The sequence below is a fragment of the Hemiscyllium ocellatum genome, chromosome 12 (assembly GCF_020745735.1).
Source record: "Hemiscyllium ocellatum isolate sHemOce1 chromosome 12, sHemOce1.pat.X.cur, whole genome shotgun sequence".
In the NCBI taxonomy this organism is placed as follows: Eukaryota; Metazoa; Chordata; class Chondrichthyes; order Orectolobiformes; family Hemiscylliidae; genus Hemiscyllium; species Hemiscyllium ocellatum.
The window spans coordinates 69649786-69675516 of record NC_083412.1 but is presented as its reverse complement, the minus strand read 5'-3'; the positions used below and the strand labels follow the sequence as shown (position 1 = coordinate 69675516).

The following is a 25731-nucleotide window of genomic DNA, read 5'->3' as shown; positions in this document are numbered from 1 at the left end:
CATCAAGGTGCTACTGCAGGTATTCAAACTCTGCTCAATTTCATAGTCAGAATGTTCAAACTTATTCAGAACATACAGTTCTCACAATATAGCAGGCTATGGTACTGTTACAGTGTCTGTGTATCTTGTGTATTCAGCAGGGTCTTGCATAATCTCTCATACTGGCTTTCTTGTTTTACTTTGTGTAATTGTTGAAATTAACTGGACTATCTGCAGCGCATGAATTGCATTGTTTCAAAAAGACAGCTCACCAGCACCTTCTCTTGTTAACGAGGGACAGGGAATAAATACTGGCTGATGCCAATAATACCTATACACCAATGGGAGAAAATAAAAGTATTTTGGAGTTCTATGAGGAATTAACAAGTGCTGTAAATAATGGGGAGCTGATGGATGTACTGCACTTCACCTTCTTGAAGTGACAACTTGCCACATCACCACTTCCTCCATACTGTCTGGGACTCACTTAGTGCCAGGGACTTTGATGGGGGAGAAAATGTTCAGTGCATCCTGGGACACTTTTCAAAACATTTTGAAATATTCTAATGAGGGAAGGGACCATACTGGGCCTGATATTGGGGAATGTGCGCGGCCGGGTGATCCTTGTTTCAGTGGGGGAAAATTTCGGGAACAGGATCATAATTCCATTACGTTTTAATTTACTTATGGAGAGGGATAAGAATAGTCTTGTGGGAAGAGTAATTACCACAATATTAAGGCAGAACTAGGGAACGGAGATTGGGGGGTAAATCCACATCTGTCATGTGGGAATTTTTTAAAGACAATACGATTAGAGTTCAGTAACACCATGTGTGAAGTGGAGATGGGTTTGAATAACCAACAATCTATGCAAGCTGTATAGGTGTGTCTTACAGCCTGTGCTAAAGCATTTAAATATATGTGAGTCAAGATTGATAATGAGTGCTGCTGGGTATATAATGGGACGAGCTGTATTGAGGAATGACCGAGGAGGGTGATGTAATTAGAGGGATATGACATTTGAGGAAGCATTCACTGACCCGATCATTCAATGTGGTGATTAAACTCATGGTATTACATCCAGCCGTTTAACGGTAAGTTCTCATATTGCTTTTCTTTATTTGATCACTCTCTGTGGCTGACTGTTTCCATTACCCTTGTTTTGACATGCCTTGTTATCCTGCTGTACTGCTGTGAACAATGGGCACCTTTCCACCTTACCACCTCCTCAGCTCGAGCTCTCATGCACCATTGAAAAGCTGTGAGTTTGCTCTTTTCCGTGGTCAATCTTGCTCCTCTCTTTCTTGGGTCGGATGCAATTGTGGAATGACGGCCCCCACACCCACTCCCTCCACAAGCACAGTTATTGTAGTGGACATGGGCGGACCTGTCTTTCAGCAATGGTTTAGAATTGGCAGATTGAAAGAAGTTACTGCACACAATGACAACAGCTCAAAGTTTATACTGTCAGCTAAACCATTCTGAGTTTCGGAAAGTAATATCAGGAAAACAACCTGACTTACAATTTCCAAATCAATCCTGTCTGTTAACTCAACTCTCGACACAGATGCTTCCAGACCTCCTGATTATTTCCAACATTTTTTGTTTCTATTGGATCTTACTCATTGCATTTCATCATCCCTGTGTTCATTCACAAAGGGTGTGTCAGATCAAACTTGGTAATTTTGGGACTCATGGCTTCAAAACAAGTAACCAAATTCTAAATATTCTACAGGGGTATTTGAAATGACTGCATTTCTGTCCTTTAATCTGGGCATTCTATGGATTGTACCAATGTAAAATTAATTTATATCAAGATAGAGTCTACAAAGACATATACTTGTACTTCATTATATTTTAAATCATGATTCCAGGAGAAAGGACTTCACGTGAATGTACTTTGCTTTCTTTATCCACTCACTGTTCTTCTTCGGAATCAGTGACAATCCCATCATCAATGACAATACCCTGTTCATCATTCGTTTCATCTGAAGTAAATGTAATTTAGATAATTATAAAATCAGAAAATTCACAATGTTTTAAGCAAATTAAATGGATAAATCTCACAGATTCCAGTGGAGCTTGGAATAGAACTAGATTTGCAAGGCAGCACATTGGCACAGTGGTTAGCACTGCTGCCTCAGAGCGCCCAGCACTGCTGCCTCACAGCGTCTAGCACTGCTGCCTCACAGCTCCTAGCAATGCTGCGTCACAGCTCCTAGCACTGCTGCCTCACAGCGCCTAGCACTGCTGTCTCACAGCGCCCAGAACTGCTGTCTCACAGCGCCTAGCACTGCTCTCTCACAGCGCCTAGCACTGCTGCCTCACAGCACCTAGCACTGCTGCCTCACAGCTCCTAGCACTGCTGCCTCACAGCACCTAGCACTGCTGCCTCACAGCACCTAGCACTGCTGCCTCACATCGCCTAGTACTGCTGCCTCACATCGCCTAGCACTGCTGCCTCACAGCGCCAGGGACCCGGGTTCAATGTAAACAGTCTCAGGGGACTGACTGTATGGAGTTTCCACATTCTCCCCGTGTCTGCGTGGGTTTCCTCCGGGTGCTCTGCTTTCCTCCCACAGTCCAAAAATGTGCAGGTTAGGTGAATTGGCCATGCTAAATTGCCCGTAGTGTTAGTAGAAGGGTAGATGTAGGGGAATGGGTCTGGGTGGGTTGCTCTTCGGCGTGTTGGTGTGGACTTGTTGGGCCGAAGGGCCTGTTTCCACACTGTAAGTTATCTAATAACCTCGAACATGTCCGTGATATCCAGTGGTTACTGAAGGGCATATGAATTATTAATATGTGGGGACGAGAGAATGAACACAGGTATACATTCATCAAGATGCGATAAAAACAGAAAATGCTGGAAAGCTCACTTGGCAAACTGCAATAGAAACGTGTCGACCTGATCCTAGATCAGTGTGCCCAATTTACTTTTGTCATTGCATTCAGGATCATGATGTGTGTTATGATTTGGTTAAGAACCAGAAAGCTTTCTTTTTAAAGTAGAAAGACTGAAGTTTGGATCCAAAGGGAATAAAGGCACAAGATAGCATGGTTTGAGCCAACACTACATTGCTAGAAAACTTGGAATTGGTCTACAATCTGCAATCCATATACAAATTAAGTTTCATATCCAAAGGTGACATCTGGTAAACATGGATAATACATTGATGTGGAATGTGTGTTCAATCGTTACAAATAGCATCTGTGACCAAAACAGACTCCATTGATTATTCAGTCAGCCAGAAGTTGAGACATTCTTCCATCAGGCATCAGGTGGTTAGGGTTTGGCAATGGAGGCGGCCCAGGTACTGCATGTCCTTGTGGAGTGGAAGTTGGCATCCGCATGGGCCCTAGCTATTCCTGCCTTTCATCAGGTATATGGAACAGTCCATCTTCCACAGTTACACTGGCACCACCCCCCACCTTTTCCCCTGTAACATCGATGACTGTATTGGTGCTACCTCATGCTCCCACAAGGAGATTGAACAGTTCATTCACTCGTGCCTTTCACCCCAATCTCAAATTCACCTGGACCACCTCAGACATCTCCCTCCCCTTCCTGGACCTCTCCATCTCCATCTCTGGTGACCGGCCTAACATGGACACCTACTACAAACCCACCCACTCCCACAGTTACCTGAAGTACACTGTGAATAATGTGAAGTGAGTAGTCACGTGGTTCTTGAATTTCCAGTAGGTATTTGATACGGTACCAAAAGAAAGGTTATTCGCTAAATAGAAGCTCTGAGCATATAGCACGGTTAGAAGACTGGCTGGCTGGCAGAAAACAGAGAGAATGTGTAAATGAGTCATTGTCCAATGGATAGGATGTGATGAGTGGTCAGGCAGCATCCAAGGAGCAGGAGAATCAACATTTCAAGCATAAGCGCTTCATCAGGAATGAGTCATTAAAGTTTACGCAGAAGGTACAGCACAAAATCACTAAATGCTATCCTTTTAAGTATTGAAGTCAATCCTTCCCTTTGACAACCTTTCCCCAACAATTGGCACTGTGAGCAAGGTACTGCACCGCTCCATTCCTGACTACGTGGGTCCTAATTGGTGAGTATGTTTAATATGACCACCCTTTAGTAACAGGGCAAATGCTGTAGTCAATCCCGGCTGTAATTTGCAGCATTAAAAGGACAATGGGGGAGAACAGAGTTGTGCTGTGTTGGTCCACAATCCATAGGTCTAATCTGCACCATGGAGTTGTTAAACCCCACAGCAGCTCACCTCAACAGAAAAGTGCGCTCAGGGAGGCACAAGACCATGGTAGCAGGAAATAGTCTGGAAGGGATCAAGTCTAAGGACAAAGGTAAAATAATATGGAGTCCAGAAAGGGCATTGGTACAAAGTGCACTAGATTACAATCAGAAGCTTTTCACGGAGATGATCAGGAGGGGGTGTGATTAGACACCCTGATACCAGAGCAGAAAGCTTGGTGGAACGGACAAGGAAATGTGAAATGTGAGAAGGCAGTTGTAATTCCGACAGCCCTCATTAGAAATATGGTCAATGAGAGCCAGGAACCGTGAGGGTGGCAGCTCTCAGATGTGAGAGTTTAACTTCGAAAGGCTGGACAGTGGTCACAGTCAGGGAGGCACTCAGTACCTTGTTCTACTCAGAGGGCAGTGAGGGCAATGACATTGACTGGACTGGATTAGAGGACAAGGCATATGTGTGTCAACAAAGGGTGGGATGACCTACCTCCCTATGAACCAGAAAGACCTGCACCTATAGCTGCAGTCTGGCCTGGCGTTAAAATATTGAAGTGATAGACAGGGAATTCAGAGGATAGGAAGTATGTTATCCTCGAACATTTTACCCCAGCAGAGAGGCAAGTGAATTGACCAAATGGTTAAAGCTAATTGGAACCCCACAAAGCCACTTGGGCTGCAAAGTGAGTGTTAAAACAAAGATAAGGCCTGAAAGTGAATTTAATTGGCACTTTGAGCTCATGTGTAATTAAAAGAGAAATTCATTGATCAGCAGATAGTTATCACAGCTGAGATTTATGAAAGTACAATATTGTGATGGTGTGCTAAATAACTGCTGGTTCTGGAAAGTGAAACAATTATATGCTTCATTCGTATTACAAGCAAAGAGTAAATAAAGAGTTAAAAACAGAGATTGGAAGGACATGTGTGTGAGAGAGAGAGAGAGATTCTCATATAATATGTTTGTTTTTGTTCCCCAGAACTCGTGATCGGGGGAAACATTGAGTTTAGTTTGTATTTTGGGAATGTATGGTGATTGAAAGCTGCTTTGAAATGTTGATTTAGAATTTGTTTCTTAAGCATAGTAAAAATGTATCTCTTTGAAGTGGTTACAGTTGATTAAAGTTATTTGATGAAGAAATTGATTAAGTCAAAAGACATAACTTATCTCCTCCTTCCTCAAAATAATGTATCATCTGTAAAACTTATAAAAGGCTGATACCAGGACTAAAAAATGAGGTCTGCAGATGCTGGAGATCACAGTTGAAAATGTGTTGCTGGTTAATGCACAGCAGGTCAGGCAGCATCCAAGGATTGGAAATTCGACGTTGAAGGGCTTATGCCCGAAACGTCAAATTTCCTATTCCTTGGATGCTGCCTGACCTGCTGTGCTTTAACCAGCAACACATTTTCAACTGATACTAGGACTAGACAGGGTAGATGCAGAGAGATTGTTCCCAATGGTGTCCAGAATCAGGGGTCACAGTCTGAGGGTTCAGGGTGGACCATTTAGGACAGAGATGAGGAGATATTTCTTCACGCAAAGAGTAGTGAGCCTATGGAATTCATTGCCACAGGGAGTAGTTATCCCGAAACATTGAATGTATTGAAGAGGTAACACTTCAGGCGAATGGCATCAAAGTTAAGGGGAGAAAGCAGGATTAGGCTAATGATTGAGTGATCAATCATGATCATGATGAATTGTGGAGCAGGCTCAAAGGACTGAATGGTCTCTTCCTGCTCCAATCTTTGTTATTTCTATGTGTTGTGTTAGGTTGAAGAAAGTCCTGGATGAATGTTTAAGCTCAGAGCCTCTGTGTATAAGCTATCATGTTACGAATTTCATTTTCTGGACAGAATAACTTCCAAATATTACTTTAACACATGGGTGAATCTTTAATTCCAGACCATAAGATTTGCTTATCTTTCATGCTGATTGGTGTGAATGTACTCAAATAATAGGTAAATTGGAAATTTTGGATATGCAATTCTCTTTGATGGAAATTACCCCCTGACATGGTCTAAAATCTTAGAAAATTGATATCAAAGAGTTAACAAAGGAGAGAGTAGAATGAAACAAACAAGGGAAGTTTTTCCTTCGTTCACAAATGAATTCTAACAAATGGCTTTATTTCCTGTACAGAAAGAGGAGAGGCTTTTGACGCAGGATTGTTTTTGCCCTGCACCCTTTAAATCAGCAGTAAATCACGCCTAATCAACCCCTTCTGCTTGAAGTGGAATGGTTGGATATTGTGTTGTCACAGAAAATCGAACAGAACATTTTGTGGGTTCTCTATTCCTCTTTTACTGCCTGGGGAGTTAACACAGCAAAATAAATTTCGAATCTTTCTTCACCTGGAGAACGGTTACTAAAATGTTACTAAATCAAAATCATAAAATGCAACATTTAACTTTTTAACTCTCGTTTGTCTTACAACCTTGTACCGAAGGTTTTTTTGGACTTGTTTTTGAAGATGTGTGGGATGATGTTCAAATAATGACTCAAATTGGTGAGTAGCAAAAACAGCTTGTTTATTCAGCAATAGAATCCCAAAATACAGTCCTTACAAGAGCCCCTTTACACAAAGTTCTTACAAATGGTAAAATCTCATTTCTATCGTGTTATATTTTTTATCTATCGTACACAAAGCTTTGAAAGGCTTTTGTGCTGAGAGACAAATGTTTTAAAACATGCTAACTGCTGGCTACTAATGAATGGTTTTTGCCTGAAACGTTGATTTTGCTGCTCCTCGGATGCTGCCTGAACTGCTGTGCTCTTCCAGCACCCCTAATTCAAAATCTGGTTTCCAGCATCTGCAGTCATTGTTTTCACCTACTTCTGATGGGATGTCCATCCAGTCTACTTGCCTAATTAGGAGATATTAGCCCTTTTGTCTTTTAAATTAGCAAGTGTCAGAAAAAATATTAAGCCTCTTTGCATGTAAGTTAGAAACCATAATAAAACAAATTAAACTGATTACAGCTGGGTTGCAAGATTTATTTAGTATTTGCCGATATGAGTTGCATTCATCATGCAATTTCATGCAAGCGCTGTTTAGTCAGTTAAGTTTGTTAAAATGACAATGGCCCATTTCAAAGGTATTCAAGAGGTCCAGGAGATGGTTCCGGTCTATTGAGGTCCAGGAGATGGTTTAGGACTATTCAAGTCCAGGACATGGTTGGTAAGAGCTGATTAATATTATTTTGATTCATGGAGACTTGTTGGGGATGATATTGTTCTGTATGCTGAGGTAAATACTGCGTGTAGCAGGGGCTGACAAGGTGTGGGAATACAGTGATGGGTTTGAAATGGATTGATTGTAAATTTGAATCCAATAGAACTGCGGTTTTATGAATGAATGAATGAATGAATGAATGAGACTGTGTTATATTAAATAATGGGTTAGGAAAGGGTGATGAATGTATGAATGGGAATGCGGTATTAATGAATATTGCGAGCTGGTGAGTGATTTAATAAAGACACCCTATAACACAATATCTCATAACACAATATATCACAGATGGCAACATATATGGTGACATTATACACTTTTCACTATACTTGAGTTTATGTGACAATAAAAATCTAAAACCGAAAAACAATCTAAATCTGAAAGAACACTACTGCAATGTATAAAACAGGAAAATCTTTATGAATATATAAAAAGGAAGAGCGTAGTTGGTCCCTTGCTAGCAAAGACTGAGGAGTGAATAGTGGGGAGCACAGAAATAATGGAGCCAGTAAATCAATATTTTACTTCAGTTTCTACAGTGAAGGACACAAGTACCATCCTAATAGTAACAGGTAATGCAGAGGCGATAGGAAGGGAGGAGCTTAGACCGATCATCACCACTAGGGGAAAACGTACTGAGCAAACTATTGGAATTAAAGGAGGCAAGTTCCCAGGGCCTGATGACCGACATCCCAAGGTCTTCAAGGAAGTGGCAACAGAGATCAATGATCCATTGTTTACAAAACTCCAAAATTTACTGGATGTGGGAAAGATTTCTGTGGATTGGAAGATTGTAAATCTAACACCTTCATTCAGATGGCGAGCAAAGCTGAGGAATAGGAAGACAATCTATTATGTAAATACAGAGAAACTTTAAAGTGCTTTAGTGCAGCGGGATCTGGGTGTCCTTGTACATGAATCACAGTAAACTAGTATGCAAGTTTAGCAGATAATAAGGCAAATGGAATCTTGGCATTTATTGATAAACAGTCAAGAGTGTGGTGCTGGAAAAATACAGAGGGTCAGGCAGCTTCAGAGGAACAAGAAAATCGATGTTTTGGACATAAGCCCTTCATCAGGAATGAGGCCACCTCATTCCTGGTGAAGGGCTTATGCTCGAAACATCACTTCTCCTGCTCCTCGGATGCTGCCTGACCTACTGTGCTTTTCCAGCACCACACTCTCGACACTGGTCTCTTGCAGCTGCAGTCCTCACTTTCTCCCATTTGTTGGTAAAGACAAGGAGTGTGAAAGTAGAGAAGTATTGCTGCAACTGGAGAAGGCATTAGAGAACTCAGACCTAGAGTAGTGAGTACTATTTCTGTCCCCTCACTTGAGGAATGATGTAATGGATGTAGGAGACATTTCAGAGAAGAGTCACGAGATTGATTCCAGAAATGAGGGGTTTGGTATCATGGAGATGGATTGAGCAGTTTGGGCCTATACTATTTGGACTGTATAAGAGTGAAATGAGATCTAATTGACGTATGTAAGTTGCTGAAGGGAACTGACACCCTCACAGAAGTATGCTGGTCTTGAATTACAGTCAACATGCCTTGAAAAGACTCCTACATATCGGATATGGATCTACCTTCAAATCTCTGTCCCCAATCCAATTTTTGCAGTTCTCGCTGAATACCTTCTTCCTGTGGAGCACTTTCACCCAAGTCCAGTCTTATTCATTTTCATAACTATCTTAAAACTTATGGGATAATAATTACTTTTCCCAAAATGCTCCCTCAGTGAAACTTTGATCACCTGCTCAGGCTCATTCCCCAATACAAGGTCTAACAGCCACTTCTTTGGTTGGACAGCTTCATATTTAATGATGGGATGGCATCAGTGTTGGATTGGGGTGGACAAAGTTAGAAACCACCCAACACCAGATTATAGTCTAACAGGTTTATTTGGAAGCACTAGCTTTCGGAGCGCTGCTCCTTCACCAGGTAGCTGATCCTTCCAAATAAACCTGTTTGACTATAGCCTGATGTTGTGTGATTTATAACTTCATGTTTAATCTTACTGTCTGTGCACCTTCTCTGTAGCTATAACATTGTATTCCTTGTTCTGTCCTATTACCCTGATGCACTTTGTATGGTATTATCTGCCCGTACTGCACACAAAACAAAACATTTCACTGCACATGGTTCCGAGGACAACAATAAATCCATTCAAATATTGGCTCAAGCAACCCTCCTGGATGTACCTGACCAATCCTGTCTGAACTAAGCTTCTGGAACTGAGGGAGTTCCAGTCAATATTGGGACAAATTAAATCACCAACTACCATAACTCTATTGTTCTCACATCTTTCCATGATCTGCTTACATATCTGTTCCTCTAATTCCTGCTGGCTATTGGGGGGCTGATTAAACAACCTCATCATAGTAATTGCAGCTTTCTTTTTCTTGAGTTCTACCCATCTGGTCTTGCTGGATGAGCCCTGCAAGATGTCCTCTGATGGTGCAGCTGTGAGGTTCTCTGTACTTAGCAATGCAATTCCCCCTCTCCTTTTACATCTTGCTCTACCATGCTAAAAGCATCGAAAGCATGGAATGTTGAGCTGTCAGTCCTGTCTTTCTTACAACTAAGTTTTTCTGTACTGGCTGCACATCAAAGTCCCATGTACTAATCCAGGCTCGAAGCTCATCTGCCTTCTTTGTTATTCTTTGAGTATTCAAATAATTTCACTTCACATTTAGTCCTGACGTGTTCATTAACCTTGCCCTGATTGTTCTTCCTATGATACTTACTTGACTTAGTCCCTCTCTTCCCTTCAAACACCACATACACTGACCTGTTGGTCTGGATTCCAACTTCCCTGCCACGTGAGTTTAAATTTCCCTACAAGGATACTGGTACCCCTCCAGTTAGGGTTCAGTCCATCCTTCTTGAACAGTCCATCTTTCCCTGGAAGAGGACCCAATGATCCAGATATCTGAACCCCTCCCTCTGACACCAGCCCTTTAGCCACACATTCAACTGTATTATCTTCCTATTTCTGGCCTCACCAGCAAGTGGCCACAACAATGCTAAGAGTCCCACTGTTTCACTTATAGAGTCATAGAGTCATACAACATGAAAACAGACCCTTCAGTCCAACTCGCGCATGCTGACCAAGTTTCCCAAAAGCTAGTCCCAGTTGCCTGCATTTGGACCATATCATTCTCAACCTTTCCTATTCATGTGCCTGTCCATTTACCTTTTAAATGCTGTAACTATACCTGCATTTACCACTTCCTCTGCCAGTTCATTCTGTATATGAACCATCCTCTGTGTGAAGAAGTTGCCCCTTAGGACCCTTTGGAATATTTCTCCTTTCGCAACCACTCCCCCCCATCCCAAGAGAAAGGATCTTTGCTATTTAGCTTCTCGATGCCTTTCATGATTTTCTCACCTCTTTATAAGGTGATGCCACTATTTTGGAAAGGTGGTAAGAAAAAACCAGGGAACTATAGACCAGGGAGCAATACATCAGTGGTGGGCACGTTGTTGGAGGGAATCCTGAGGAACAGGATTTACATGCATTTGGAAAGCCAATGCGTGATTAGGGATAGTCACCATGCCTTTGTGTGTGGGAAATCATGTCTCACTCATGATTGAGCTTTTTTTGCAAAAGCAATGAAGAAGTAATGAAGAGGGTTGATGAGGGCAGAGCAGTGATGTATATGGTCCTCAGTAATGTGTTCGACAAGGTTCCTCATGGTAAACCCGTTAGCAAGGTTAGAGTCAAGATTAGAGTGGTGCTGGAAAAGCACAGCAGGTCAGGAAGCATCTGAGGAGCAGGAAAACCGACGCCCCAGGTAAAAGCCCTCGGGCAAGAGCACTATCAAGCAACACCTGCTCAGCAATAACTTGTTCAGTGATTTCCAGTTTGGATTCTGTCAGGGCCACTCAGCTCCTGACCTCGTTACAGCCTAGATTCAAACAACAACAAAACAGCTGAATTTCAGAGATGTGGTGAGAGTGACAGCCATTGACATGAAGGACACATTTTGCTGGGGGTTAGACATCAAGGTGCAATACTATCATCAAAGGGAATCAGGGCGCAGACTCTCTCCTTGTTACAGTCATGCCTGGTACATTGAGAAATGTGTTGTAGGAGGTAAACCATCTCAGTTCCAGGACATCTCTGCAGGAATTCCTCACTATAATGTCCTAGACACAGCCATATTCAGCTGCTTCATCTGTCACCTTCCTTCCAACATAAGATCAGAATCTACAGCAATACCTGCACAATATTAAGCATCATTTGTGACTTCTCAGACACTGAAGGAGTCCATGTTCAAATGTCGGGAAAGAACAGGTCTGTCTTAATATATGTTAACCTGCATGTTTTTGGACTTACAGGAACAAATTCCCAGATACTGACCTCATCAACAACCACCTTCTGGTATCTATGAATATAATTGAGTGTTATAACTTAACACGTGTTTATTTTAACATTGCGGATAGAATTTGTTTTTCTTTTGTCATTCCCCAGTAGATATTTGCTTACACTCAAGTCTAAGCTGAGAACTGCCACTTTCATTGTAGACAGACCAATTCCTCTTTTTGCTGCCTTTTTCATTTGTGCTGTAAATATTGTGTCAGCACAGCAACGATCATTAATAACTCTCTCTCCTACATTGATATGAATCATATTTTTAATTCCTCTGAGAATTCAATCAATAATGAGGGAACAATAAGCCACTGAGCAACAATATAGTGTGGCTAACAACCTCAGCATTGCTGTGGAATTCCATGGATATTTCCTCTGAAACTGCCATGAAAGTGATATGTAATGCCAGGAACCAGTGAATTGGATCATACATAACTATCTGACACACTTTGCATGGTTTAGCCAAACTTGTCCTGATTCCCTGTGACAGTTGGGTGGATTTTACACTTGCAGAAAAATGATATCAGTGAAGGCTTTACCGCTATTTTAAATTTTCACTGACAGTGAGAAAGATACTAAAGTCAAGCTATTACTTAGCAACAATATTGACATCTCTACAGCAAGGAGGAAAATTGCCAGGTACATACTGTGAACAAAACACAGGACAAATTTAAACTGCCCATTCATTATCTCAACTGCCTACTCCCAATCATCAGCAAAGTGATAAGAGTCTGTCATCGATATTGCTCTCAAATGACACTTACCCAATAATAACCTTTCCACAGAATCTCGGTTTGCGTGATGCCAGGGAGCCAAATGAGCTAAATTCCAGTGGTGAGGTGAGAGTGACTGTCTTGATATCCAGGTCACATTTGTTTAATTTAGATAACTTACAGTGTGGAAACAGGCCCTTTGGCCCAACAAGTCCACATCAACCCTCTGAAGAGAAAGACAAACAGACCCATTCCTCCACATTTACCCCTTCACCTAACACTAGGGGCAATTTAGCATGGCCAATTCACCTAACCTGCATGTTTTTGGACTGTGGGAGGAAACCGGAGCACCCAAAGGAAACCCACACAGAAACGGGGAGAATGTGCAAACTCCACACAGACAGTTGCCTGAGGCATAAATTGAATCCGGGTCTCTGGCGCTGTGAGGCAGCAGTGCTAACCACGGAGCCACCGTGCCGCCCACTGACTGAGTGTGGCTTCGAGGAGCCCTCACAAAAGTGGAATCAATGGTTGTCAGGAGAAATACTTTCTTTGAGATGAAGACAGACTGATCAAAGAAGGAAGAAGATTGTTGGAGATCAATTACCTCTGCTCCAGGATATCATCAAAGGAGTTCCCCAGGGTAATGACCTAGACTCAACCAACTTCATCAATGAACTACATCCAGCAAGTCAAAAATAGTGATGTTTTCTGATCATTGCATAATCTTCAGCACTGTTTGTGACTCCTCGAATATTGAAGTAGCTCGTGGCCATACACAGGAAGACCAGGACTCTTCCAAGCTTGGATTGATAAGTGATAAGCAACACCTTTGCCAGACAAGTGCCAGGCAATGACCATGTTCAACAAGAGAGAATCCAAACATTGCTCCTTTGACAATTAAGGGCTTTTATCATAGCTGAACTACCTCCTAGTCGAGACTTCCACGACCATCTTTAGTTGCAATGCAGCTCTCCTTGATGAGGCGAGGAAGCAGGATGAGCTACCGTGAAGCCATCGTGATTTGAATCCATGACTTTGTGCTTCTCGTTCAGGCATGCAACCAGTAAAGAATGAGCCAAGAATTGGCAGCAAGCGACAATTATTTAATTTAGGAGGCAGCATTAGATTTGCATGTTGCTAAATCAGAAGCAATCCTGCATCAGGGTGCTACTGCAGGTATTCAAGCTCTGCTCAATTTCATAGTCAGAATGTTCAAACTTATTCAGAACATACAGTTCTCACAATATAGCAGGCTATGGTACTGTTACAGTGTCTGTGTATCTTGTGTATTCAGCAGGGTCTTGCATAATCTCTCATAATGGCTTTCTTGTTTTACTTTGTGTAATTGTTGAAATTAACTGGACTATCTGCAGCACATCAATTGCATTATTTCAAGAAGGCAGCTCACCAGCACCTTCTCATAGTCAACGAGGGACAGGGAATAAATACTGGCTGGTGCCAATAATACCTATACACCAATGGGAGAAAATAAAAAGTATTTTGGAGTTCTATGAGGAATTAACAAGTGCTGGAGATAATGGGGAGCTGGTGGGTGTACTGCACTTCAACTTCTTGAAGTGACAACATACCACATCACAAGTGTGGGATCAGAAATTTTTACAACTGGATGTTATGAAGTTTGAAAACAAATCCGATATATAAATGCTGCAAAGAACATCCAGCTTTAAGCACAAACACACAAAGGCAGGCTATGCAGTCAGGGATTAAATTCAGAAATTAACTCAAATACAGGTATGATAGAGAGCGATGTAAAAGAGGTGGGGAGTTGTGATGCTAATTCGGGAAAACATCCCAGCTACACTGAGGGAGGACATCTTAGAGGGCACTTCCAGTGAAGCCAAATGGGAACATATCAGGAACAGTAAAGTACAATCACTTGGATGTACTACAGGCCTCCCAACAGCCATCAGGTGGTAGAAGGACCGATATTTGGACAGATTATGAAAAACATGAAAACAATAGGAATATTGTACTGGGGGATTTAAACATCCCCCATACTGTCTGGGACTCACTTAGTGCCAGGGACTTTGATGGGGGAGAAAATGTTCAGTGTGTCCTGGGACACTTTTCAAAACTTTTTGAAATATTCCAACGAGGGAAAGGACCATACTAGGCCTGATATTGGGGATTGTGTGCGGCCGGGTGATCCTTGTTGAAGTGGGGGAAAATTTCAGAAACAGGATCATAATTCCATTACGTTTTAAGTTACTTATGGAGAAGGATAAGAATAGTCTTGTGGGAAGAGTAATTACCACAATATTAAGGCAAAACTAGGGAACGGAGATTGGGGGCTAAATCCACATCTGTCATGTGGGAATTTTTTAAAGACAATACGATTAGAGTTCAGTACCGGCATGTGTGAATTGGAGATGGGTTTGAATAACCAATGATCTATGCAAGCTGTACAGGTGTGTCTTACAGCCTGTGCTGAAGCATTTAAATATATGTGAGCCAAGATTGATAATGATTACTGCTGGTATATTATGGTGACGAGCTGCATTGAGGAATGAACGAGGAGGGTGATGTAATTAGAGGGATATGGCATTTGAGGCAGCATTCACTGACCCTGATCGTTCAATGTGGTGATTAAACTCATGGTATTACATCCAGCCGTTTGACGGTAAGTTCCTCATGTTGCTTTTCTTTATTTGATCACTCTCTGTGGCTGACTGTTTCCATTACCCTTGTTTTGACATGCCTTGTTATCCTGCTGTACTGCTGTGAACAATGGGCACCTTTCCACCTTTCCACCTCCTCAGCTCGAGCTCTCATGCACCATTGAAAAGCTGTGAGTTTGCTCTTTTCCGTGGTCAATCTTGCTCCTCTCTTTCTTGGGTCGGATGCAATTGTGGAATGACGGCCCCCACACCCACTCCCTCCACAAGCACAGTTATTGTAGTGGACATGGGCGGACCTGTCTTTCAGCAATGGTTTAGAATTGGCAGATTGAAAGAAGTTACTGCACACAATGACAACAGCTCAAAGTTTATACTGTCAGCTAAACCATTCTGAGTTTCGGAAAGTAATATCAGGAAAACAACCTGACTTACAATTTCCAAATCAATCCTGTCTGTTAACTCAACTGTCAACACAGATGCTTCCAGACTCCTGATTATTTCCAACATTTTCTATTTGTATTGGATCTTACTCATTGCATTTCATCATCCCTGTGTTCATTCACCAAGGGTGTGTCAGATCAAACTTGGTAATTTTGGGACTCATGGCTTCAAACAAGTAACCAAATTCTAAATATTCTACAGAGGTATTTGAAATGACTGCATTTCTGTCCTTTAATGTGGGCATTCTATGGATTGTACCAATGTAAAATTAATTTATATCAAGATAGAGTTTACAAAGAGATATACTTGTACTTCATTATATTTTAAATAATGATTCCAGGAGAAAGGACTTCACGTGAATGTACTTTGCTTTCTTTATCCCCTCACTGTTCTTCTTCAGAATCAGTGACAATCCCATCATCAATGACAATACCCTGTTCATCATTCGTTTTGTTTGAGGTAAATGTAATTTAGATAATTATAAAATCAGAAAATTCACATTGTTTTAAGCAAATTAAATAAATGAATCTCACAGATTCCAGTGGAGTTTAGAATAGAACTAGATTTGCAAGGCAGCATGTTGGCACAGCGGTTAGCACTGCTGCGTCACAGCACGTAGCACTGCTGCCTCACAGCGCCTAGCACTGCTGCCTCACAGCACCTAGCACTGCTGTCTCACAGCTCCTAGCACTGCTGCCTCACAGCGCCTGGCACTGCTGTCTCACAGCGCCTCGCACTGCTCTCACAGCACCTAGCACTGCTGTCTCACAGCGCCCAGCACTGCTGCCTCACAGCACCTAGCACTGCTGCCTCACAGCGCCCAGTACTGCTACCTCACAGCGCCTAGCACTGCTGCCTCACAGCGCATTGCACTGCTCTCACAGCGCCTAGGACTGCTCCCCACAGCGCCTAGCACTGGTGCCTCACAGCACACAGCACTGGTGCCTCGCAGCGCCAGAGACCCGAGTTCAATGTAAAGCGCCTCAGGGGATTTACGGTATGGAGTTTCCACATTCTCCCCGTGTCTGCGTGGGTTTCCTCCGGGTGCTCGGGTTTCCTCTCACAGTCCAAAAATGTACATGTTAGGTGAATTGGCACTGCTGTCTCACAGCGCCTAGCACTGCTGCCTCACAGCGCCCAGCACTGCTGCCTCACAGCACCTTGCGCTGCTGTCTTACAGCGCCAGAGATCCGGGTTCAATGGACACCGCCTTGGGGTCTGACTGTATGGAGTTTCCACATTCTCCCAGTGTCTGTATGGGTTTCCTCCGGGTGCTCTGGTTTCCTCCCACAGTCCAAAAATGTGCATGTTAGGTGAATTGGCCATGCTAAATTGCCCGTAGTGTTAGTAGAAGGGAAAATGTAGGGGAATGGGTCTGGGTGGGTTGCGCTTCGGCGGGTCGGTGTGGACTTGTTGGGCCGAAGGGCCTGTTTCCACATTGTAAGTTATCTCATAACCTCAAATATGTCGGTGATATCCAGAGGTTACTGAAGGGCATATGAATTATTAATATGTGGGGATGAGAGAATGAACATAGATATGCATTCATCAAGGTCTGATAAAAACAGAAAATGCTGGAAAGCTCACTTGGCAAACTGCAATAAAAATGTGTCGACCTGATCCTAGATCAGTGTGCCCAATTTACTTTTCTCATTGCATTCAGGATCATAATGTGTGTTATGATTTGGTTAAGAACCAGAAAGCTTTCTTTTTAAAGTAGAAAGACTGAAGTTTGGATCCAAAGGGAATAAAGGCACAAGATAGCATGGTTTGAGCCAACACTACATTGCTAAAAAACTTGGAATTGGTCTACAATCTGCAATCCATGTACAAATGAAGTTTCATATCCAAAGGTGACATCTGGTAAACATGGATAATACATTGATGTGGAATGTGTGGTCAATAGTTACAAATAGCATCTGTGACCAAAACAGACTCCATTGATTATTCAGTCAGGCAGAAGTTGAAGCGTTCTTCCTTCAGGCATCAGGTGGTTAGGGTTTGGCAATGGAGCCGGCCCAGGTCCTGCATGGCCTTGTGGAGTGGAAGTTGGCGTTAAAGTGTTCAGCCACGGAGTGGTGGGGTTGGTTAGTGTGGGTGTCCCAGAGATGTTCTCTGATATGATCTATAAGTTGGCATCCTGTCTCCCCAATGAAGAGAACACCACTTCAGGTTCAACGGATGCAGTAGATGACATTTGTGGACTTACTGGCAAATTTCTGTCAGATGTGGAAGGATCCTTTGGGGCCTTGGAAGCAGGTGAGGGGGGACGTGTGGCCACAGGTTTTACACTTCTTGCAGTGGCAGGGGAAGGTGCCAAAGATGAGTTGTGGGCAGGTGGGGGGTTGGGGGTGTGTGGTTCTGATAAGAGAGTTGAAGAAAGGATTATCTTTCTGACCATAGAGCATCCCAGGTGTCCTCCTTCTTCGAAGACCGCAATTTCCCCTCCCACATGGTCAACAATGCCCTGCAGTGCATCTCCTCCACTTCCCGCACCTCCGACTCCACCTCTTCCATTGCATCCTCTCATGCCATCCCAACCAGTACCCTCATTCACTGGTGACCGAGCTAACATGGACATCTACTACAAACCCACCCACTCCCACAGTTACCTGAATTACACTGTGAATAATGTGAAGTGAGTAGTCACGCAGTTCTTGAATTTCCAGAAGGTATTTGATCCAGTACCAAAATAAAGTTTATTCTGCAAAATAGAAGCTCTGAGTATATAGCATGGTTAGAAGACTGGCTGGCTGGCAGAAAACAGAGAGAATGCGTAAATGAGTCATTGTCCAATGGACTTGATGTGATGAGTGATGCCCTGCACGGGTCGAGGCTGGACCTCAACCTTTTACAATTTACATCAATGACTCAGAGGAGAGGAGCAAAATCAAGGCACCTAAATTCTCAGACAATGCCATGATAAGTAGGAAGGTATGTTGTGAAGAAGGCATACAAAGTTGCAAATGGGAATGGGTTGAATGAACAGGCAAACATCTGGCATGAAAAGTATTATGTGGGAAAATGGAAAGTTGTTTTCCTTTACGGTAAGAATTAAAAAATAAGAGTAATTTACTGAATGGAGAACAACAGGGATTTTCGAGTTGCAGAATAAGTTACGTGTTCAGGTGCATGAGTTTGGAGGAAGAAGTGAGGACTGCAGATGCTGGAGATTAGAGTTGACAATGTGGTGCTGGAAAAGCACAGCAGGTCAGGCAGCATCCAAGGAGCAGGAGAATCAACATTTCAGGCATAAGCGCTTCATCAGGAATGAGTCATTAAAGTTTACGCAGAAGGTACAGCACAAAATCACTAAATGCTATCCTTTATTACAAGAGGAATTGATTTGATATGATTTATTGCTGCCACGTGTATGTACGTACAGTGAAAAATGTTGTTTTGCTAGGTATACAGGCAGATCATAGCATTAGAATCTGTTCTGGAGATTTTAATCTGACTCCTCCTGATTCTGCTATCTTACCTCCTCCTCTAATTCGGGTTTTCTATTTTTTCTCTCTAACTGTATCCAACCACCCCCCCAACACCATTTAATGTAAAGCTCTGTCTACAGCTCCAGTTACACAATTCGTTAGGACTCTGGTCCCAGCACCGCTCAGATGAAGACCATCCCATCAGAACGGACGCCTTCTTCCCCAGTGCCCCATGAATTCAAACTCACTCTCACAATCTTTGAGCCACACATTGGCCTGCTTAATCTTATTGACCCTGTGCATTGGAAGTGGTTCAAAGCATGTTGAGAGGTTGTACCTGGAATTGGATTGTTTTGTGAGACTAGCTTTAACATGCCGCAGTTGTTTCCATTTGAGTTCAGAAGAGTGAGGGTTGACTAAGTTGAAGCATATAAGATGCTGAATTTAACATAAGATTTGACAGGGTGAGAATGGGTATTCCTTTCCCCTCGGGGTGAATCTAGTGCTCACGGTCTGTTATAACCAATCATATGCTTTCTCTACATTAGGCTTAAAACAAAAAGATCCATCAATCAGGTTTCTTTTAACACATAGAAGATTATTGGTTTATTATATAGTGAAACATGTACAATGAAAATGTCGAACTGTTCATTCTAAATACTTACCTCTCTAAAGTATTCAAACCAGACATCAAGCTGTTGTCTCGTCCCAGCAGCTTATCCATTAAACAAAGGAGAGCCCAAACAGAAAGGCACTGTGTCCTGCTCACACAAAGAAACTAACAGGAGTGCACCATCCAAATGACTGACAATGTTTCAAACTATCAAGTGAGTCTTCCTCATTGGCTAAAACTAAAGTACCAGAAAACCATCTGTAAAAGTATAAAAACAAGGTTCATCTTCAGACTGAACTCTTACACCCTCTGGAGACCTTCCAAGGCATGGCAAAGGACAGAGACCAACTAATAGAACAAGAAGCTTCACAGTTCTAAAGACAGAGACAGAGGGAGAGTAAACGATTGCAAGATACTCAGGAAGCATAATAATCTTTAGGGTCCAAATTAGTTAAAAAAATACATGGTTAATTATTAAACATTATTGTAATTTTGTTCCTAATAAAAGTATGACTGATTTGCGTTGATACTGGATTGTATTCGTATTGATTTGGAGGCTTTGCTGTTTTGGGATACCTTGGCAAACAGTTTATAACATTCTGGTTGGAGTTGTTGAATTTATTTAAGGAGAAATTAGACAACACTGGTAAATATCATGACGTAATGGGGAACCTAGGTGTGTCCACAGAAATATCCATTTTTCATCATGTGTTTACAGGATTGGACATATAAATTGGGAGGATATGACTTACATGTAATTAAATTTGATTGAAAATGTATAGAATGGCTGTACGTGATGAGGAACACCAAAATGTTCAATGAACACTGTTCCAGGAATCTTTCCCATGTTGTAATATAAAGAGCTCCGAATAAAAATCAATTCTCTTGCTAAATATTGAAGTCAATTCTTCTGTTTGACAACCTTTCCCCAACAATTGGCACTGTGAGCAAGGTACTGCACCGGTCCATTCCTGACTACGTGGGTCCTAATTGGGTGAGTATGTTTAATATGACCACCCTTTAGTAACAGGGCTAATGCTGTAGTCAATCCCGGCTGTAATTTGCAGCATAAAAAGGACAATGAGGGAGAACAGAGTTGTGCTGTGTTGGTCCACAATCCATAGGTCTAATCTGCACCATGGAGTTGTTCAACCCCACAGCAGCTCACCTCAACAGAAAAGTGCGCTCAGGGAGGCACAAGACCATGGTAGCAGGAAATGGTCTGGAAGGGATCATGTCTAAGGACAAAGGTAAAATAATATGGAGTCCAGAAAGGGCATTGATACAAAGTGCACGAGATTACAATCAGAAGCTTTTCACGGAGATGATCAGGAGGGGGTGTGATTAGACACCCTGATACCAGAGCAGAAAGCTTGGTGGAATGGACAAGGAAGTGTGAAATGTGAGAAGGCAGTTGTAATTCTGACAACCCTCATTAGAAATATGGTCAATGAGAGCCAGGAACCGTGAGGGTGGCAGCTCTCAGATGTGAGAGTTTAAAGTTGAAAGCTGGACAGTGGTCACAGTCAGGGAGGCACTCAGTACTTTGTGAGGGCAATGACATTGACTGGACTGGGTTAGAGGACAAGGCGTATGTGTAACCACAAAGGGTGGGATGACCTACCACCCTATGAACCAGAAAGACCCGCACCTATAGTTGCAGTCTGGGCTGTAGTTAAAAAATTGAAGTGATTGTCAGGGAATTCACAGGATAGGAAGTATGTTATCCTCGAAGTTTTTACCCCAGCAGAGAGGCAAGTGAATTGACCAAATGGTTAAAGCTAATTGGAACCCCACAAAGCCACTTGGGCTGCAAAGTGAGTGTTAAAACAAAGATAAGGCCTGAAAATGAATTTAATTAGCACTTTGAGCTCATGTGTAATTAAAAGAGAAATTCATTGACCAGTAGATATTTATCACAGCTGAGATTTATGAAAGTACATTATTGTGATTGTGTGTTAAATAACTGCTGGTTCTAGAAAGTGAAACAATTATATGTTTCATTCTCATTACAAGCAAAGAGTAAATAAAGAGTTAAAAACGGTGATTGAAAGGACATGTGAGAGAGAGAGTTTCTCGTATAATATGTTTGTTTTTGTTCCCCAGAACTCGTGACTGGGGAAAACATTGAGTTTAGTTTGTATTTTGGGAATGTATGGTGATTGAAAGTTGCTTTGAAATGTTGATTTAGAATTTGTTTCTTAAGCATAGTAAAAATGTATCTCTTGGAAGTGGTTACAGTTGATTAAAGTTATTTGAAGAAGAAAACAATTAAGTCAAAAAACATAACTTATTTCCTCCTTCCTCAAAATAATGTATTATCTGTAAAACTTATAAAAGGCTGATACCAGGACTAGACAGGGTAGATGCAGAGAGATTGTTCAGAATCAGGGGTCACAGTCTGATGGTTCAGGGTGGACCATTTAGGACAGAGATGAGGAGATATTTCTTCACCCAAAGAGTAGTGAGCCTATGGAATTCATTGCCACAGGGAGTAGTTGATCCCAAAACATTGAATGTATTGAAGAGGTAACACTTCAGGCAAATGGCATCAAAGTTAAGGGGAGAAAGCAGGATTAGGATAATGATTGAGTGATCAATCTTGATCATGATGAATTGTGGAGCAGGCTCAAAGGGCTGAATAGTCTCTTCCTGCTCCAATATTTGTTATTTCTATGTGTTGTGTTTAGGTTGAAGAAAGTCCTGGATGAATGTTTAAGCTCAGAACCTCTATGTCTAAGCTATCATGTTACGAATTTCATTTTCTGGACAGAATAACTTCCAAATATTACTTTAACACATGGGTGAATCTTTAATTCCAGATGATAAGATTTGCTTATCTTAAATGCAGATTGGTGCGAATGTACTCAAATAATAGGTAAATTGGAAATTTTGGACATGCAATTCTCTTTGATGGAAATTACCTCCTGACATGGTCTAAAATCTTAGAAAATTGATATCAAAGAGTTAATAAAGGAGAGAGTAGAATGAAACAAACGAGGGAGGCTTTTCCTTCATTCACAAATGAATTCTAACAAATGGCTTTATTTCCTGTACAGAAAGAGGAGAGGCTTTTGACGCAGGATTTTTTTTGCCCTGCACCCTTTAAATCAGCAGTAAATCACGCCTAATCAACCCCTTCTGCTTGAAGTTGAATGGTTGGATACTGTGTTGTCACAGAAAATAGAACAGAACATTTTGTGGGTTCACTATTCCTCTTTTACTGCCTGGGAGTTAACACAGCAAAATAAATTTCGAATCTTTCTTCACCTGGAGAATGGTTACTAAAATATTACTAAAACAAAATCATAATATGCAACATTTAACTTTTTAACTCTTGTTTGTCTTACAACTTGTACCAAAGCTTTTTTTGGACTTGTTTTTGAAGATGTGTTGGATGATGTTCAAATAATGACTCAAATTGGTGAGTAGCAAAAACAGCTTGTTTATTCAGCAATCACAGCACAGGGCAGCAACAGAATCCCAAAATACAGTCCTTACAAGAGCCCCTTTATACACAGTTCTTACAAATAGTAAAATATAATTTTTATAGTGTTTTTTTTATCTATAGTACACAAAACTTTGAAAGGCTTTTCTGCTGGGAGACAGGAGGTGGTTTAAATCATGCTGACTAATGAATGGCTTTTGCCTGAAACGTTGATTTTGCTGCTCCTCGGATGCTGCCTGAACTGCTGTGCTCTTCCAGCACCACTAATCCAAAATCTGGTTTCCAGCATCTGCAGTCATTGTTTTTACCTACTTCTGATGGGATGTCCATCCAGTCTACTTGCCTAATTAGGAGATGTTAGCCCTTTTGTCTTTTAAATTAGCAAGTGTCAGTAAAAATATTAGGATCTTTGCATATAAGTTAGAAATCATAATAAAACAAATTAAACTGATTACTGCAGCTGGGTTGTGAGATTTATTTAGTATTTGCCGATATGAGTTGCATTCATCATGCAATTTCATGCAAGCGCTGTTTAGTCAGTTAAGTTTCTTAAAAGGACAATGGCACATTTCAAAGGTATTTCACAGGTCCAGGAGATGGTTCAGGACTATTCAAGTCCAGGAGATAGTTGGTAAGAGCTGATTAATATTATTTTGATTCATGGAGATTTGTTGGGGATGATATTGTTCTGTATGCTGAGGTAAACACTGCTTGTAGCAGGGGCTGACAAGGTGTGGGAATACAGTGAAGGGTTTGAAACGGATTGATTGTAAATTTGAATCCAATAGAACTGCGGTTTTATGAATAAATGAATGAATGAGACTGTGTTATATTAAATAATGGGTTAGGAAAGGGTTATGAATGAATGAATAGAAACGTGTTATTAATGAATATTGCGAGCTGGTGAGTGAGTTAATAAAGACAACCTATAACACAATATCTCATGACACGATATATGACAGATGGCAACATATATGGTGACATTATACACTTTTCACTATACTATCCTTGAGTACATGTGACAATAAAAACATAAAATCGAAAAACAATCTAAATCTGAAAGAACACTAGTGCAATGTATAAAACAGGAAAATATTTATGAATATATAAAAAGGATGAGCGTAGCTGGCCCCTTGCTAGCAAAGACTGAGGAGTGAATAGTGGGGAGCACAGAAATAATGGAGCCAGTAAATCAATATTTTACTTCAGTTTTCACAGTGAAGGACACAAGTACCATCCTAATAGTAACAGGTAATGCAGAGGCGATAGGAAGGGAGGAGCTTAGACCGATCATCACTAGGGGAAAAAAACGTACTGAGCAAACTATTGGAATTAAAGGAGGCAAGTTCCCAGGGCCTGATGACTGACATCCCAAGGTCTTCAAGGAAGTGGCAACAGAGATTAATGATCCATTGTTTACAAAACTCCAAAATTTCCTGGACGTGGGAAAGATTTCTGTGGATTGGAAGAATGCTAATATAACACCTTCATTCAGAAGGCGAGGGAAGCTGAGGAATAGGAAGACAATCTATTATGTATATACAGAGAAACTTTAAAGTGCTTTAGTGCAGTGGGATCTGGGTGTCCTTGTACATGAACCGCAGTAAACTAGTATGCAAGTTTAGCAGATAATATGGCAAATGGAATCTTGGCATTTATTGGTAAAAAGTCAAGAGTGTGGTGCTGGAAAAGCACAGCAGGTCAGGCAGCTTCTGAGGAGCAAGAAAATCGATGTTTTGGACATAAGCCCTTCATCAGGAATGAGGCCACCTCATTCCTGGTGATGGGTTGATGCTCGAACATCACTTCTCCTGCTCCTCGGATGCTGCCTGACCTACTGTGCTTTTCTAGCACCACACTCTCAACTCTGGTCTCTTGCAGCTGCAGTCCTCACTTTCTCCCATTTATTGGTAAAGACAAGGAGTGTGAAAGTAGGGAAGTGTTGCTGCAACTGGAGAAGGCGTTAGAGAACACAGTCCTAGAGTAGTGAGTCCAATGTCTGTCCCCTCACTTGAGGAATGATGTAATGGATGTAGAAGACATTTCAGAGGAGATTCCCTAGATTGATTCCAGACATGAGGGTTTGGCATCATGGTGATAGATTGAGCAGTTTGGGCCTATACTATTTGGACTGTATAAGAGTGAAATGAGATCTAATTGACGTATGTAAGTTGCTAAAGGGAACTGACACCCTCACAAGTGTATGCTGGTCTTGAATTACAGTCAACATGCCTTTAAAAGACTCCTACATATCGGATATGGATCTACCTTCAAATCTCTGTCCCCAATCCAATTTTTGCAGTTCTTGCTGAATACCTTCTTCCTGTGGAGCACTTTCACCCAAGTCCAGTCTTATTCATTTTCATAACTATCTTAAAACTTATGGGATAATAATTACTTTTCCCAAAATGCTCCCTCAGTGAAACTTTAATCACCTGCTCAGACTCATTCCCCAATACAAGGTCTAACAGCCACTTCTCTGGTTGGACAGCTTCATATTTAATGATGGGATGGCATCAGTGTTGGTTTGGGGTGGTCAAAGTTAGAAACAACCCAACACCAGATTATGGTCTAACAGGTTTATTTGGAAGCACTAGCTTTCGGAGCGCTGCTCCTTCATCAGGT

General features: G+C 41.6%; 1 protein-coding gene across 5 annotated transcripts in view; it reads left to right on the top strand.

Moving 5' to 3' along the window:
• LOC132821106 (NXPE family member 3-like) overlaps nucleotides 1-25731 on the top strand; it is a 152018-nt gene that overhangs the window by 19567 nt on the left and 106720 nt on the right. The window contains exons 1-2 of one of the 5 annotated variants that reach the window (XM_060833644.1): nucleotides 6700-6715; nucleotides 7305-7387. The exons of 3 other annotated variants lie outside the window; for them this stretch is intronic. In XM_060833644.1, the coding sequence (XP_060689627.1) occupies nucleotides 7381-7387 (7 nt within the window). In that variant the 5' untranslated portion in view covers nucleotides 6700-6715; nucleotides 7305-7380. Of the gene's footprint in view, nucleotides 1-6699; nucleotides 6716-7304; nucleotides 7388-15094; nucleotides 15176-25731 lie in introns of those variants that run through there. One more of the 5 variants, XM_060833649.1, reaches the window with a different exon arrangement.